Source organism: Hypanus sabinus, chromosome 2 (assembly GCF_030144855.1).
Source record: "Hypanus sabinus isolate sHypSab1 chromosome 2, sHypSab1.hap1, whole genome shotgun sequence".
NCBI classification, from domain to species: Eukaryota; Metazoa; Chordata; class Chondrichthyes; order Myliobatiformes; family Dasyatidae; genus Hypanus; species Hypanus sabinus.
In genome coordinates this window covers 174,402,123-174,420,546 of record NC_082707.1, presented here as the reverse complement: position 1 = coordinate 174,420,546, position 18,424 = coordinate 174,402,123, and the positions used below count along the sequence as shown (strand labels likewise).

The window sequence follows — 18,424 nt, the reverse complement described above, 5'->3', positions numbered from 1 at the left end:
TAGCCAGACATTCATTAAGTATTGGAACAGGGTTTGCAGGGTTTGAATCAGTAAATATGTTCCCTGAAGGATATCTGGGACAGAGGTGGGTAATTTTTCTGGTTACTATTTCAAGCAGTTTTAAATTCCAGATTATTTGAGTTTTACTGAAGTTTCTCCAGCATGCTAGGTTAGGAATTGAACTTGTATTTTCATGTTACAAATTAAGTTTGGGCTCAGGAAATATTAGGGTGCAAGTTAGAAATGGATTTTGCTCTACAATAGAACAACTATGGGAAGAGGGTTTGTAAAGAGCCCTACCAATGCAAACACTGAATAGCAGAATAGCAGTTATGGCTTTGCTTGTCAATGCAGCTCTTAACTAAGACTTGATTTATGGCATAACTTTGGACAAAACACAACTTGGTGTCCTTCAGAGACTCACTCAAACCAGTTATTTCTTAACTTCTAAGCAGTTAAATCTATGTAACCCTCAGGTTCAGCAAGTGGCTTAATATAGGGGGAAGTCTCCGGCCTGGACAAACTTGAGAAATCTTGTTTGGGTAGATGCTGAGCAATGTGTTCCCCTGTTACAAATCAGTACCACAAAATAACAAACTGTACACAATAGACAATCAAACGGTTGAGCTTTATAATTCTTAATTTGACTATAGGGTTAGTAAAGAAAACAAAAAAGAAAAAGAGCCCATTCTCATGAGACAGTCTAATGTCTAATGTTGGAGCTCATGGTTTTCCTGTCTGTTTGTTCTCCAACAATTTCCCGCGGTGGTGTCGACTCCCGACCCCATTCTAAGTCCCCTCTGTCCTGCAGTCTACCACTTTCCTGTTCTGGCATCTTCTCTCTCCATCTTCTGCCGAATAAAAGACCGCAAAACCTTTTCTCAGGCACATAAGAAAGAAAAACGCGCCTCTCAGTGGATGGCACACATTCCAAAGCCCCTGTTATCTCTAGTCATAACCCAAACATTGCTGCTACAGATAAACCATTACATTAGCAGTGAAACCTTACAGAGCCTTGCATTTAAATCATCCATATTTTATCACAGATTGTTCTTCATTTCTTCCATTAATTCCATAATGCAAGCTGATCTTTGAGATAAAATGTGCTTGATAATTGAAGAGAAAGTGGCAACTTGGATCCGAAATACCTATTGTGGAAAGTAAACAATAATGTTGACATGAATTTTAGAAACTTGAAGGCTTCAGTTAGGATTTCTCTAAGGTTCACTGCTTAGTCCCATGGTTGTCTTGGTGTTTTCTGGTACTAAGATTTTTATATAAATGCAAGAGCCACAATTATGCAGATACTAACCAAATTAGTATTATTAACGAAGAAGAAAAGTGTAGGCTGCAAGAAGATGCTCATTGAATGGTCAAATGGAAATGTTCCAATTGGAAATCCACATAAAGAAGTTTGAGGTAATCTAGATGGGCAGTAGAATATAGGAGTGTAAACAGTTCAGTGCAATGTTCCCTGAATTAGAAAGACAAATCAACAAGGTAGTCAAAAAGGCACACTGGATTTGACCTTGAAATAAGAGATCATGTTAAAATCTTATATAAAAATATAAGATTCCATGTATCTAAGTTGATGCAATTTGCTTGGACAAAACTATAACAATGCCAAGGCATCCTGTTAATGATTAATCGAAGTTCAAATAGTTTTCCAAAATAATGTAAATGGAGATTGAGTATCCTGAAAGCCACAAAGTTTATTAAACCTCTAAACATCAATTCCTAAAGGCATGGCAGTAGCTACAACCAATTTTTTAATAAATATTCCAATGAACGCAGCATAGCCAACAACCGCAAGGTCCTTTAAAATATGCAGTAGCATAGTCTCAATATTTAAAAATTTGAGTTTGCACTCTTGCGTCACACAGGAGTATAGCTGAATATATTGAAAATGAGCTAGAGGTAGAAAATATTAGAGTGATGGATGCCTTTTTCATCAGTTAGTGATGAATTATTATAGGTTGAATCCATGGAGCAAGAACATTTGAAAGATTGTAGAGATTATTAATCCAGATAGCATCCATCATTTCTAAAATGTATTGGTAGTGCTATGCAAATACTAGCTAACTAATAATTATGCATAGCTTAAATATGTTAATAATTTTGCCTTAAAGCTGAAGACCTCTATAAACCTAAGATATATACTCAGTGGCCACTTTATTAGGTACACCTACTTATTAATGCTTGGTAACTGTTGATGTCCTGGGATTTTCACACACAACAGTCACAATTTGTTACAGAGAATAGTGAGAGAATCAAGAAAAGAATCCTATGATTGACGGTCTGTGGGTAAAAATGCCTTGTTAATGAAAGGGGTCAGAGGAGAATGACTAGAAAGGTTCAAGACCAAAGAATAGATTCTAGACTTCAGGAAGGGTAAGATGAGGGAACATCCACCAGTCCTCATGGAGGTATCAGAAGTGGAAAGCATAAGTAATTTCAAGTTCCTCGGTGTCAATATCTGAGGACCTAACCTGGACCCACCATATCAATGCAGCTACAAACAGTAGCTATATTTCATTAGGAGTTTGAGGAGATTGGGTATGTCACTAAAGACACTTGCAAATTTCAACAGGTGTATCGTGGAGAGCATTCTAACTGGCTGCACCACCATCTGGTATGGGTGGGGAGACGCAACTACTGCACAGGATTGAAATAAGCTGCGGAGAGTTGTAAACTTAGTCAGCTCCATCAAGAGTACTAGCCTCCATAGTACCCAGGATATCTTCAAGGACTAATGACTGAAAAAAGCAGCATTCATCATTAACGATCCCATTACCCAGGTCATGCCTTGTTCTCATTGCTACCATCAGGAAAGGGGTACAGAAGCCTGAAGGCACCCACTCAACAATTTGGGAACAGCTTTTTCCGTTCTGCCATGGACTGTAATGCACATTTTTTTTCTGTTCAACACATTTCATGATATATGCCAGTGAGATGAAATCTGATTCTGAGGCTGATGGGAGGAAAGCAGCAGTAACTCAAGTAACGATGCATTATAACAGTGATGTACAGAGGAACCTCTCTGAATGCACATGTCATACCTTGAAGTAAATGGGTTACAACAGCAGAAGACCACAACAAGTTCCACTCCTGTACCTAATAATGGCCACTGAGTGTATATTGCTTTAGTTGCACTATTTAGAACACATACAAAATTCCTTCTGTTTATCCATTTCAAAAATCCTGTCCAAATGTATTGATAGCATTATATTTGTTCTCTGTAAATATCTTATTGTTCGATAACAAACACTTATAATGACGATGGGACCCTGGGACCCTGGTTGTGAAGGGTGGTGTAATCATTCTCATGCCAATTAAAATGCCTTCCTCCTCCTTTAACTTGTATGAATATCTTCCTGTCTAGCTAAGGGTGGCAGAAAGATATGTGCTACAATTATGTTTTAATTATTGTAACCTTCACAAGCAATACATCTACATAGTTGTTAAAGGAAGAACTATCCTGGGAAATAACATGAAGCCCTTGGGATCTGAGAATTCTAAACATGAATAGTTTACTTCCTAATACAAAGGTTTGTGACTTGCTTAACTTGCATTAAATGCTAAATCTCATGTTTCATAGAAACCCAATTACAGTAGTTCTGATGTGAACATTGTCTATATTTGTGTTTTATGCAGACTTTCATATCCTTATTCCTTTTGTATTTGTGTGATTTCTTGACTCACTAAATTTTACGAATCTGGTATCCTAAGAACTTTAGAAATAGGAGTAGGGGTAGGCCATCTCATTTGTTGAGTCTGCTCTGCCAATCTGACAATGGACTCAGCTCCACATACAGTACCTGCCCTTAAATATATTTAATGAGGTAGCCTGTACTGCTTCTCTAAGGAAAATTCTATAGATTCACTGTTCTTCACTGGTTAAAGTAGTTCCTCCTCATCTCCATTCTAAATCTATTCCCCTGAACCCTGAGGCTATGTCCTCTAGTTCTAGTTTCATTTACCAGTGGAACCATCTTCCTTGCCTCTATCTTGTCTATCCTTTTCATTGCTGTGTATGTTTCTATAAGATTCCACTCTCTTTCTTCTGAGTTCCATTGAGCATAGTCCCAGGTGACTTGCTCTCTCTTCATGGGCTAACCTCTTCATTTCCAGAATCAGCCAAGTGAACGTCCTTTGCAGTGCTACCCAACTCAGCCCATCTTGCCTCAAGTAAGCAGACCAGAGCTTCTCACAGTACTCAAGGTGTAGTCTCACCAATACCCTGTTCAGCTGCAGCATAACGACCCTGTTCAATCCCTCTAGTGATAAAGACAAACATCCCTTTTTCCTCCTTGATAACTTGTTGCACCTGTAAACCAAACTTTTGATTCATCTGCAAACACTCCCGTCTCTCTGCACAATAGCATGCTGCAGTCTCTCACCATTTGAGTAATATGTAATCTAATATATTTTTCCTTCCAAAGTAGATGACCTTGAATGTACCAATATTGTACTCTATCTGCCAGACCCTTGCTCACTTAACCCATCTCTCTGCAGACTCATTAGTAAGATTTCTTCAATGGTGGTTTATATCATTCCCTCATGCCAAATGGTATTTTAGATTTGTAATCTAAATATATAGTATAATCAACCTCCAAGGGCTATAATATGTATGCTGTTTTTGTATATGAACACCAGATATTGATGAATAAGTCTTGAAAGTGAAGTGATAATTTTTTTCTGCAATATGGCCCATTGTTGTGTTGTGTCAGTGCTGATAAAGCTTCATCTTTCCTTCCTTTTTGAAATTTCAATTGCCACAGAAGACTCAGTTCTGCAAAAGTAGTTAGTAGGTGAACATTTGGATGGCTCTCAAAGATTCATTTAAAAATTGCTGCATGGAAGTCAAAACCTGTGTAGCATTAATCTGACTTTAAAAATTCTGTTCACCAGCTGGGATTGGTGCTGATTTTAAGCCTACTGATTTCTTAAAAGAACCAGATAGTCATGAGGGTTTAAATAGTTATTTTCATTTACAGTTGTTTCAGCTTCACAGAATTATTCTAAAGTTATTAAATTCCAGTGGTGAATATATGAAACTGCCAAATTTGGTAGCTGGATTAAAAATTTGTTTAATTCAAATTGATATGTAGAAATGCAGAGTCTGAGACGGTCGAAAGTTTGATCCTTATATCAGGTAATGATATCTTACTGCAGTGCAACTGCATTCTGCATTGCTGAAGGTTTAACTGTCAGGTGACATAATAAACTCTCTGACCTTTCTGACTTAGAAACCTATTAAAGATTCCATGGCATTTTTCAAAGACAAAATGCAATCTCTGATATCCTGGATCTTGGGTGGGTATCATTAATGAAGAATATATGGTTTTAAACCGCATAAATTTATTTTAGAAAAATGTAAAAAATAGATGCCCTGCTTGTCTGGGTCTTTGCTATTGGATTCCAAGTGATCTTTGTTTTCTAAAGTATTTTTGAAGGGTTTTGATGTGAAATTTTGAATAAATGCTAGAATTCAAAACAGAAGTCTTGAGTTGGATTAAAACTGCATGTTTACTGTTCATACGTATGTGAACCGCATAATCTTCTTAGATGTGAGATTTAATCCTTAAAAGGCCCTGGAAAATGTGTGTGACAAATGTAATATTCTTATTAACCTTGTGTTGTCCTCAAATAGACATGTATTGCAAGGAAGCATTAATTACAGTCAGAATTGTAAAGCCACACTTATCCAGGTCAAGTTTGATTGCCTCTAAAGGTTAATGAAAAAGTCAAATCAAATCAAAGATCCAGTTTCAGAGAGGTGTGCAGTGTGTCTAGGAGTTTGGGAGTTTGGAAGTATAATTATTTGGCACTATAGTATTGAAAATAGAGCTATGCTCAATAAATGAGAAACTTGTTCTGTCGAAGCATTTTTAAATGAGTTTATGGTTTGGTGAGTATGTTGCTAATTAGTGTAAAAAAAATGCACTTCACATACTGCCAAAGGCTGATGTTAAGCAGGCACTCAATGTATTGGATGCTGCCATCAGCAAACAAGGAACAGCCTACCCCGATGTATTTCAAATTATTGTTGGAGACTTCAATCAGACTTCAGTTTGTTTGAAGAAATCTGCCCAGTTCCCATCAACATATCATCTGCAGCACCCGGGGTCCCAATATACTTGACCACTGTACTACAGTTAGGAATGTCTACCATTCTATGCCTAGACCACATTTCAGGAAATCTTTATCACTTGGCTTCCCCCACTTCTACCTATATGCAGGCAGAGGCTAATAAGCAAGGCTCCAGAGATAAGACAACAGAGGTGCTGGCAGGAGGCAAAGGAGTGGCTATGGTTTTTCTTTGTATCAGTGAATTGGGCCATGTTCAAGAACTCATCAGAAGATCTGAACCAATGCACCACAATTGTCACAGACATTGTAAAAACAGTCGTAGATGAGAGGCTCCCCACAAAATCATTGTGTGCTCCTTAGAAGACCAGAGCTGCTGATTAACAATGAGATCCATAATCTCCTGGGCACCAGATCAGTGGTGTTCAGGTCTAGTGACCAAGTAAGATGCATGTGGTCCAGGTACAATCTCCAGAAAGCCATTTGACATGTGAAGTGGCAGTTCCGGACTAAGCTTGAATCACTGAAGGATACTCAACAGCTGTGGCAGGGCGTGAATGCTATCACCTCTTACAAAGTGAAAACAGGCAATGTAGGTGACAATAAGTCTTTTCTCCCAGATGACTGCAATGCATTTTATGCTTGCTTTGACTATCAAAACATGGAAGCAACTTCATGAACACCTACTGTCCCCATGACCCTGTGATTTCAGTCTCTGAAGCCAACATGAGAGTGAATCCACGGAAAGTATCCAGCCCAGACGGGGTATCTGGCTGAGTACTCGAGACCTGTGCTGATCAACCTGCTGAAGTGTTCACCAATATCTTTAACCTCTCGCTTCAGCGTCTGAGGTGCCCACCTGCCTCAAACAAGCTTCAATTATTTTGGTGCCTAAGAAGAATGTGGTAACCTGCTTCAATGACCATCATCCTAGTAGCATTCACATTCGCTGTGAAGTGCTTTGAGAGATTGGTGCTGAAGCATATCAGCTCCTGCCTGAGAGGTGACTTGGGTCCATCCCACGACAGGCCAACGGCTGATGCCATTTCATTGGCTCTTCACTCAACTCTGGAACATCTGGACAGCAACATATGTACATTAGGATGCTCTTAATTGACTACAGCTTGGCATTCAATACTATTATCCCCTCAAAAGTAATCAATAAGCTTCAAGACCGTGGCCTTAATCTGTGTTTGTGCAATTGGATCTCCTGCTCTGCTCTTTATACTTATGACTGTGAGGCTAAGCACAGCTCCAATGGCATATTTAAATTTGTTGATGATGCCACTGTTTCAGCTGAATCAAAGATGGTGAGGATCAGCATATGGGAGGAAGGTTGAAGATCTGGCTGAGTGGTGCCACCACAACCACCACTCATTCAATGTCAATAAGACCAACGGGCTGATTATTGACTTCAGGAGGAGGAAACTGGAAGTCCATGAGCCAGTTTTCATTGGGGATCAGAGGTGGAGAGGGTCAGCAACCGGAAATTCCTTTGTGTTAACGTGAATGTGCAATGCAGCAGGTTCAGGAACAGTTATTGCCCCTCAAGCATCAGCTCTTGAATCAGAGGGGATAACTTACTTGTCCCATCACTGAACAGTTCCCACAACCTAAGGACACACTATCAAGGACTCTTCATCACATGTTCTTAATATTCATTGCTTATTTATTGTTCTGTTTCCTTTGTACTTGGGGTGTTGTCATTTGCATGTTAGTTGTTCGTCCTGTTGGGTGTGGTATTTCATTGATTCTATTATGTTTTTTTGGATTTGCTCAGTATGCTCACAAGAAAATAAATAGACAATAGGTGCAGAAGTAGACCATTCAGCCCTTCGGCCATTCTGAGATTATGGCTGATCATCTACTATCTTTACCCGGTTCCTGCCTTGTCCCCATATCCCTTGATTCCCCTATCCATAAGATACCTATCTAGCTCCTTCTTGAAAGCATCCAGAGAATTGGCCTCCACTGCCTTCCGAGGCCGTGCATTCCAGACCCCCACAACTCTCTGGGAGAAGAAGTTTTTCCTTAACTCTGTCCTAAGTGACCTACCCCTTATTCTCAAACCATGCCCTCTGGTAATGGACTCTCCCAGCATCTGGAACATATTTCCTGCCTCTATCTTGTCCAATCCCTTAGTAATCTTATATGTTGCAATCAGATCCCTTCTCAATCTCCTTAATTCCAGCGTGTACAAGTCCAGTCTCTCTAACCTCTCTGCGTAAGACAGTCCGGACATTCCAGGAATTAACCTTGTGAATCTACGCTGCACTTCCTCTACAGCCAGGATGTCCTTCCTTAACCCTGGAGACCAAAACTGTACACAATACTCCAGGTGTGGTCTCACCAGGGCCCTGTACAAATGCAAAAGGATTTCCTTGCTCTGGTACTCAATTCCCTTTGTAATAAAGGCCAACATTCCATTAGCCTTCTTCACTGCCTGCTGCACTTGCTCATTCGCCTTCAGTGACTGATGAACAAGGACACCTAGATCTCTTTGTATTTCTCCCTTACCTAACTCTACACTGTTCAGATAATAATCTACCTTCCTGTTCTTTCTCCCAAAGTGGATAACCTCACACTTATTCACATTAAACATCATCTGCCAAGTATCTGCCCACTCACCCAGCCTATCCAAGTAACCCTGAATTCTCCTAACATCCTCATCACATGTCACACTGCAACCCAGCTTAGTATCATCAGCAAACTTGCTGATGTTATTCTCAATGTCTTCATCTAAATTGTTGATGTAAGTCGTAAACAGCTGTGGTCCCAATACTGAGCCCTGTGGCACCCCACTAGTCACCACCTGCCATTCCGAGGAACACCCATTCACCGTTACCCTTTGCTTTCTATCTGCCAACCAGTTTTCTATCCATGTCAATATCTTCCCCCCAATGCCATGAGCTCTGATTTTACCCACCCATCTCCTATGTGGGACCTTATCAAATGCCTTCTGAAAATCTAGGTACACTACATCCACTGGATCTCCCCCGTCTAACTACTGGTTACATCCTCGATAAACTCAAACAGATTAGTCAAGCATGATTTGCCCTTGGTAAATCCATGCTGGCTTGGCCCAATCCTGTCACTGCTATCTAGATATGCCACTATTTCATCTTTAATAATAGACTCTAGCATCTTCCCCACTACTGATGTTAGGCTGACAGGACGATAGTTCTCTGTTTTCTCCCTCCTTCCTTTCTTAAAAAGTGGGATAACATTAGCCATTCTCCAATCCTCAGGAACTGATCCTGAATCTAAAGAACATTGGAAAATGATTACCAATGCATCCGCAATTTCCAGAGCCCACCTCCTTTAGTACCCTAGGATGCAGACCATCTGGACCTGGGGATTTGTCAGCCTTCAGTCCCATCAGTCTACTCATCACCGTTTCCTTCCTAATGTCAATCTATTTCATTTCCTCTGTTACCCTATGTCCTTGGCCCATCCGTACATCTGGGAGATTGCTTGTGTCTTCCCTAGTGAAGACAGATCTAAAGTATTTATTAAATTCTTCTGCCATTTCTCTGTTTCCAATAACAATTTCACCCAATTCATTCTTCAAGGGCCCAACATTGTTCTTAACTATCTTCTTTCTCTTTACGTACCTAAAAAAGCTTTTGCTATCTTTCTTTATATTCCTGGCTAGCTTGCATTCGTACCTCATTTTTTCTCCCCGTATTGCCTTTTTAGTTAAGTTCTGTTGTTCCTTAAAAATTTCCCAATCATCTGTCCTCCCACTCACCTTAGCTCTGTCATACTTCCTTTTTTTTTAATGCTATGCAATCTCTGACTTCCTTTGTCAACCACCGTGTCCCCTTTCCCCCCTTTGAATCCTTCCTTCTCCGGGGGATGAACTGATTTTGCACCTTGTGCATTATTCCCAAGAATACCTGCCATTGCTGTACCACTGTCTTTTCTGCTAGGATATCCGTCCAGTCAACTTTGGCCAGCTCCTCCCTCATGGCTCCATAATCTCCTCTGTTCAACTGCAACACTGACACCTCCGATCTGCCCTTATCCTTCTCAAATCTCAGGTTGTATATGTACTGATAATTTACTCTTAACTTGAACTTTGGAAAAAGGTAAAAGAGGGTAGAAATGTGGATGTTATCTATTTGGACTTTACCCAGGTTTTTGAGGTCCAACGTAATCAGCTGGTCTGGAAAGTTGGGTCCCATGGAATCCAGTAAGTGTTGGGTTGGATTCAAAATTGGTTCAGAGATAGGAAGCCAAAGGTGGTGGTTGAATGTTGTTTCATGGAATGGAGGCCAGTGATTAGCTTTGTGCCACAGGGGTGGTGTTGAGACATTTGTTTGTTATTTATATAAATGATTTAGATGCAAATATACAGGCTTTGATCATTAGGATTGCGGATGGCATGAAATTAGGAAGTGCTGATGGTGGAGAAGGTTATGGAAGATTATGATCTGTTGGGGAAGTTCAGGTGTGGCAAATGGATTTCAATACTGATAAGTGTGAGTTGAGGCATTTGGAAAGTCAAACCAGTGTAGGATTTGTACTGTGAATGGACTAGGGAGTATAATGGAACAGAGCAACAGAGGAGTGCAAATGTAGAGTCTAGTGAAAACATTTCACAGGTTGACAGTGGTGAAAAGGGCGTTTAGTATGTTTATATCCGTATAACCATATAACAATTACAGTCCATGCCGAACACTTACTCTCACCTAGTCCCACTGACCTGCACTCAGCCCATAACCCTCTGTCCCTTTCCTGTCCATATACCTATTCAATTTTTTTTAATGACAATATCGAACCTGCCTCTACCACTTCTACTCCTACCACTCACTGAGTAAAGAAGTTCCCCCTCGTGTTACCCCTAAACTTTTGCCCCTTAACTCTCAACTCAAGTTTGAACTCGCGAGTGAAGTTTGCCTTCACTCGGCACAGAGTATAGGAGCTAGAACATTATGTGGCACTTGTATGAGTTGTTGGGGAGGCTGTAGTTAGAATACTGTTTAGTGTTAGAAGAAAGACATAAAATTAGAAAGAGTGCAGGGTCTTGCCAAAACTAGAGGTCCTGAGTTATAGTGAGAGGCTGTCCCAAGGCTAGGTCTTTATTCCTTGAAATTTTGGAGAATAGAAAAATTTTAGTAATGTTTAAAATTGAGAGGCATCAATAAGGGGGATGGTGATAATCTTGTCATGATAGGGGACTAAAGCTAAGAGACGTTGATTTAGGGGTGAGAAGGAATGATTTAAAAGGAATTTGAGAGCAACATTTTCCCCACACAAGTTGGTGAGAGTATGGAATAAGCTGTTAAATTACAATAGTATCATATAAGAAGTACTTGGTTTTGTCCATTTAGGGGCTGTGCTTAGAGATATGGGCTGACTGCAGGAAATTGGGACTAGGTAGGTGGACAGCATGGTCAGCATGGACTTACTGGGCCATGGGCCCTGCATCCATGTTGTATTGCTTTATGACCCATTAAGTCAGTGTTAATCTGGTTTTGCTATGCTGATTGATTCTTCTCATTAACCTAGCATTTTATGCCATTGCATTTCTTGCCACATCAGTGTAACAGGCTTGAGATTTTCTAGCTTTAAATCCAGAAGCTTTGGTGATTTTTCAGATCTTTGTAGCAATGTGTGTCCCTGCATTTGCACCTATCTTACTTTGCAGCCCTGCCAGTTCCTTGACGTTAAGCAATTCATCAAATCTATGAATAATTTTTAGCAAGTGAACTCTGTCAGCAATATCATTACTCTTGTCCAGAACAATAGATAACATGCCAGAATTCCAGTGGGGAAAAATGTGTCAATAGGTCATCACTCAAGTCCCCTTTTCAGGCCGTATTTCTTTGACCACTTGTAGTATTCACTACTTTCTCTGTAAACTGCTTGTTGCATGTAGCTCTTAGCTGAGACATGTGGTACCAGCCATTAACAGAGGCAATTTTTTCCTGTTATTTCCTTTAGGAGAGTTTCTGCTGGCCTATAACTTTCTTTCAGATTTTCATTCCTAAGCTCTTTTTTTTTGGAGCCTGACATGGTGTTTTATCTTGTAACGCCTTATAATGCTATATTTCTTGTAAACAACATTGGTTTCCAAGCAAATCAATCAAATAATTTTATTGATGTGAAGAACATTGTAATAAAGGTCAAAGCACATTTTTAAAATTAAATCTGCTACATCCTGCATCTATCTTCTGTTACATTGATTGGGTATAATATGGTACATGGGGACAAGAAGTCTGCTGTAGAGTGGGAACTGTTCCATACATTCTGTTAAGACCTATTGCTGTTTGTCTTTATCTCAGTTGTTATGTAATGACCTTTTGTGAGGCATCAAATGATAACAAGTTTGTATTTTTTCTGCAGTGCATTGTCATATTGTGTGTCCTTGGAATAATTTATTGAGTACTAAATTGATCTGTGCAATCAGTTTTCAAAAAGCATTTGTCAGGGGGCTGGTCAGTAAATTAATATGGCTACAATCTGTGGATCAGTTTTGCTGTATTTCATTGTAATGAATTACCTTCTGATATGTGGCAATCAAAGGAAGCTTCTACAATAGCACAGAAGTAACTGTGCAACTTTCAGAGAAAGGTGAACTTTGACTGAAGGATGAGGTGAGCTTGTGCTCATGGGAAAATGTTGTCGGTTACTTGACATGCACGAGGCAGGAGACAAACCTCGATATAATGTCAGATCTGAAATATTGCACTATCAATATTTGATAGTAAACTATCAATACAGATCATGCTGTGCAGTCTTAAGTCTGAGCCAGAAGTATAACCAGTCAAACTGAAGTAAATAAATTGGTTGTTATTTTTATTCTTGTAGACTGAAGTTTATCTTATCGCAGATTTTAAAGGGGAGAACAATACTGAATTGCTGAAAGTCATAAAATTGAGGACATTTGTAGTGAATATTTGATTTGATTCCATAGAAAGTTTGCTTTCATTAATTTTGCAGTTGCTCACACATTTGATCCTCAGAGTGAGTATTGCTATAAAAAAGAATGGGGGGGGGGAAGAAATCAGTTACTAACAACATCACTTTACAGATGTAGTCTTGTGTGATTGGCCAGTCATTTATAATTTTTTTCAGAACTTTCTATTATCTGATTGACTTGTCATTATGATCAATCTTGTGATTCTACATTTCAAGTTGTTTTGAGCAAGTTTAACCAATCTAAGCAATTATTCCTCAATTTACATTCCCATCTATCTCAAAAATTATCTGAAGATTTCTCTAATTGGGATTAATTGTGCAACTAACCATATTGAAATCCAAGTAGTGGTAAATTTCCTTTAAACACAGCCCTGTAAGAAAAAGGAAAAGTAATGATTTTAAGAAAAAAAGATAAGATTAGAAAAACAGTAAACTAGTTATTACCAACAATGTAGTTATTTTCTTGGCATGCTAGTCTATTAGATGCACATCAGTGTGGCACTATTACTCTTTACGTGATTGTGCCTATGAGATTAGTATGGTATTACATTTGTTACTGCCATCGATGGGAAATTTACTGAAACACATCTATTTTGGAGCCTAATTTGAGTAAATATTGCTGGAATGGTTCAGCAACTGCATCACTACCCGTGGATGTGACAACTGCTGGATAATTTTTTCTCTTGATCAACTTTCTGTTCAATCCACAGTTTAGCACTTCATCCAGAACGAACTTTAGTCGCAACAGGGCAAGTGGGAAAGGAGCCGCATATATGTGTATGGGATACCTACAATGTACAGACAATATCCATTTTGAAGGATGTTCACACACATGGAATAGCCTGTTTAGCATTTGATCATGATGGGCAGGTGAGTAAATTAATTGTCAGTTTAACAAGTACTTGAAGAATATATTAGCATAGTGACTTAAGTCCTGATGGAGGGTCTGGGCCCCAAACATTGACTGTTTATTCCCATCCATAAATGCTGCCTGACCTACTGACCTCCAGCATATTATTTACATATTTTTAAGTAATTGACCAAACTCTGCAGAATCCTGGGTTGATGATCAGGTGATACAAGTATAAGTCTCAATGAAGAAGCTAAAGAATTTTAAGTTTAGTTGATTAAGTCAATCTGAAATAATAATTGTACTGGTAATGATGGAAAAACTAGAGTGTTTTGTTTAACAAATCAGATTCACTAATGTCCTTTGGGGGAAGGAAATTTTCCATTCCTCTGTGGAAAAATTGATGTAATGTTCATGAATGCACAAATCAATTGAGTTCAAAATTTCAAAATAGCGTGAAGGACTAAATGTTTTTTTTCTCAGTTGTAGCATTGGATTATCTGGACCAGAGCCATTCTTTTTTGAAGTTCAATCTTGCTTAATTGAAGCTTCAGCTTGCTGAGGAAAAGCTGTGTATTTAGAAATGGTGATGTAATTGCCATTTAAGGACTCCTTTATTTGTGTCCCCACCATCTGAAATGCCTTATCTGATTATGCTGCACCAGGTGTGACAAAAGTTCAAAGTACACTTTATTATCAAAATATGTATACATTTTACAACCTTGAGATTTGTCTCCTAACGGGCAGCTACGAAACAAAGAAACCCAAAAACAAACCCCATATATATGCAAAAAGACTATAACACCCAATGTGCAGAGAATAAAAACCACACGTCCATAAGAAAATAAAAGAATAAAATAACCCTTAAAAAAGATTGTCCAACACCCAATGTACAATGGAAAAAAAAATCCTGCAACAGTAACCGCAAGCAAAGTGTTTCAGAACTGAAGTCCGCAAGAGAATTCATCACAGAGCTGAGTAAACATAGTAGAGCAATTATCTTAACCGACCCATACCTCACCTCAGGCCTGATGCCCTGACCTTTTCAATCTGGCTTCGCACTTAACTCTCCATCCAAACAATGTGTCTGCTGCTTGGATATGCTGGACTTCGCTGCTTTGATTTGGCCTGTAAATCTCAGTCCACAAGTCATGCTCAGTTACATTTGGCGCCTGGACCCTGTGGCTTTGATTCAGCCTGCGCCCGATCTTTCATGCTCTTCCGTGCTCTCGGCTATGAGCCTACCATGCTGCCTCGCCTTTCCTCTGTTTTGCCACATCCAACTGCCTCCAAGTCCAAAGGGAAGTTACAGACTATTACTTGCAATGATTGTCAGTAAAAAGCATAATTAACGAAGTATTTAGTTGCTATCCTTGTTTCATTAGCTACCAGCCAGAAGTCGCAGAGGTTCACCAGCGCTGTCTTAACCGGAGCACCTTTCAGTCCTGTAAATGATACATACACCTGACCATGCAAATACCACTTACAAGGAAAACAGTCACTGTAATATGCTGTTGATGATTTGTCCTTTTGGAAAAACTGAAGTCTGTTTCTATTAAATCTTGCCTTTCCACCCCTATAAGTGCAATCTATCACTTCCTCTGAACCAAAGTTGTTTTTTTAATGGAACTGATGCTGCTTTCCATTTGGACACCTTTTTAGTATTGCTTTTCAGCTTTCAGTGATTTAACACAAGTAGAAAATTTTGCAAACATTCAGCAAGTGAGGCAAAGTTTGTGAATTGTTATCTTTTAACATCGACAAACATTTGTTAGAGATAGTCGTGGCTTTTGTTGAGCTGTGGGTATGGAGAAAAGGTTTCAGTACATTAGGTGAAGACCAAGGTCCAAGAAGTTTAATATGAAATAATAAGCTGCTTCAAGCCACATTCTAAAATGCTGTTTCTTAGTGTTTCTTCTCTCCTTTTTTTTATATACAAGATGTAGGAGGCCCCATTAAGCCCCTTGTGCCTGCTTCATCATTTAAGACAGTGGCTGATCTATTGTTTTGGAAAAATTTCCCTATGTCATTTGACGACAACTTGCTCTTCAAATGTGATTTTTATTTTAAGATCACATTAATAGGAAACAGGACATTTTTGCAAAAATGGGATTAAACAAATGACAGATGAAATTATTTCTATTCCATTCAATGAGAGTTTAGGCATTTTGTGAAAACTCCGGGCCTTTTATCGCTAGGTTTCTTTGCACTTTGTTACCATCACATCATAGTCAGCCTATGTGTGGTGGGACAAAGACCCTTCGTGTTTTCCATAGAGGTTCTAACTGTATGAATAACTTTGGTGAAATTCACCTGCACCTCCTCCTAGATCTGAAACTGCAGAAATAGAACTCTTTATTCAGTACAACAAGCAGGCATTCTTATGGAGAAACTCTTAGTTGAGGCTCACAAGCCCTTTGGGTACATCACATTTTTATACTCTTTGTAACTTCAAAACATTAATCTAATTCAAAGGGAGACACGAGAGTGCAAAATGTGCATCTAACTTCGTGTTTACTTCAAGCGAGGCGCACACATGGTAGCGTGATTACAAAAGCAATTCACAGGTTTATACATTTAACTTGTATTGAATTATTGAAAGAAATGAGAATGCTTAAACAATATATTAACAAGTTTACTCAAATACTACTGAAATATTAAATACAAAACACCCTTAAGATTAATGGTATCATGATACAATACAATTTCAATCGTTACAATAACGGCATTTCATTCAATACTTTGGCTTGATAGTCCTTCCTTTGCAGTATCTACAGTGACAGGATGCCCTGAATATTCAGACACTTGTCACAAAGTAATTCACACATTGTCTAAAAGCTTCTGGGGCCAGAAATCCCAGACATCCAAAATTAATGTTGACAGGCTGTCTCTGAGTGCACAAGTATGGCCTGCCAGCTTCCGCTCAAGTCCCAATGGTGCAAGTAATTTAGCCATGTTCCCCGGTTTGATGCAGGCCAATTAGCGCAATCAGATTTTTTAAATATTTGGCTCTTGCATACAGTCTTAGTCTGTGGATCAGCCTGTGTTTTTAACTTCAATTTGCTACTTGCAATTTACAAAAAAAACTGAAGATTCCTGAAATTATATTTGCGGTAAGAACTGAAGTCTAGTTTTTGTAGGACTTAGTAACTGCCATGTTCACAAACTCCAGATTACGCCCTAACAGAGCGCACTTTACTGACAACAGATATTGGACCACAGTCAGTGCAGATCTGGAATAACATTTTCTCCTTGCTGATAATACTCTGGCACACATCAAGGATGTGAGCTTAGCCCACTGCTCTACTCTCTCTACACCCACCACTGTGTGGCTAGGCACAGCTCAAATACCATCTATAAATTTGCTGATGACACAGCTATTGGCAAAAATTCAGAAGATGAGGAGGAGGAGTATATCAATGAGATAGATCAGATAGTTGAGTAATGTTGCAACAACCTTTCACTCAATGTCAGTAATACTTGATTGTGGACTTCAGGAAGGGGAAGCATCAGTCCTCATCGACGGATCAGCGGCGGAAGAGGTGAGCAGTTCCAAGTTCCTGGGTCTCAATGTCTCTGAAGATCTATCCTGGACCCAATGTAATGATGCAATTATAAAGAAAGCATGAGAGCATTTATATTTCATTAGGAGTTTGAGGATATAACACCAAAGACTGCAGCAAATTTCTACAGACGTACCATAGAGAGCATTCTAACTAGTGGCATCACCTTCTGTTATGGAGGGGTCACTGCACAGGATTGGAAAAAGCTGCAGAAGGTTGCAAACTCAGCCAGCTTCATCATGGACATTAGCCTCTCCAGCATCAAGGACATTTTCAAAAGGTGATGCCTCAAAAAGGCAGTGCCCTTCATTAGGGGACCCATCACTCAGGGCATGCCCTCTTCTCATTGCTACTATCGGAGAGGAGGTAAAGGAGCCTGAAGGTGCACACTCAGCATTTTAGCAACACAAATAGAAGGAAGTCTGTAGATGCTGGAAATCCAAAGCAATGTACACAAATTTCTTGAGGAACTCAGCAGGTCAGGCAACATCTGTGGTGGGGGGGTGGAATTAGCAGTCAATGTTTCAGGCTGAGACACAGTCCTGATGAAGGATCTCAGCCTAAAACACCAGCTGTTTACTCTTTTCCATAGATGCTAACTGGCCTGCTGAGTTCCTCCAGCAGTTTGAGTGTGTTATTTTAGCAATGGCTTCTTGCCCTCTGCTATCAGTTTTCTGAATAGACAATGAACCCATATACACTACTTCACTTTTTATTGCTCTTTTTACACTGATTTATTTGTATTTCAATGTAACGTAATTTTATTATGTGTTGCAATGTACTGCTGCTGCAAAACAATAAATTTCACAACATATGCCAGTGACATTAAAGCTGATCTGATTTGTGCATGGTAGAATATCGGAGAACCTTCACCAGACCAATCCAGGAAGAGCCTTAGGTTAAATTTAGCTCACGAGCATAGTTTGGAAACTCCTACTCTATTTCTTTGGTGAAAAACAGGCATTTAGGTCTTTTATCTGTAATTGTTAACTGT

General features: G+C 39.3%; 1 protein-coding gene across 8 annotated transcripts in view; it reads left to right on the top strand.

The window, feature by feature from the left end:
- The window catches only part of LOC132387335 (echinoderm microtubule-associated protein-like 5), a 199,617-nt gene that overhangs the window by 9,591 nt on the left and 171,602 nt on the right, over window positions 1-18,424 (top strand). For all 8 annotated transcript variants that reach the window (XM_059959693.1, XM_059959688.1, XM_059959719.1 and 5 more), the window contains exon 2: window positions 13,728-13,887. In XM_059959693.1, the coding sequence (XP_059815676.1) occupies window positions 13,728-13,887 (160 nt within the window). The remainder of the gene's footprint in view (window positions 1-13,727; window positions 13,888-18,424) is intronic.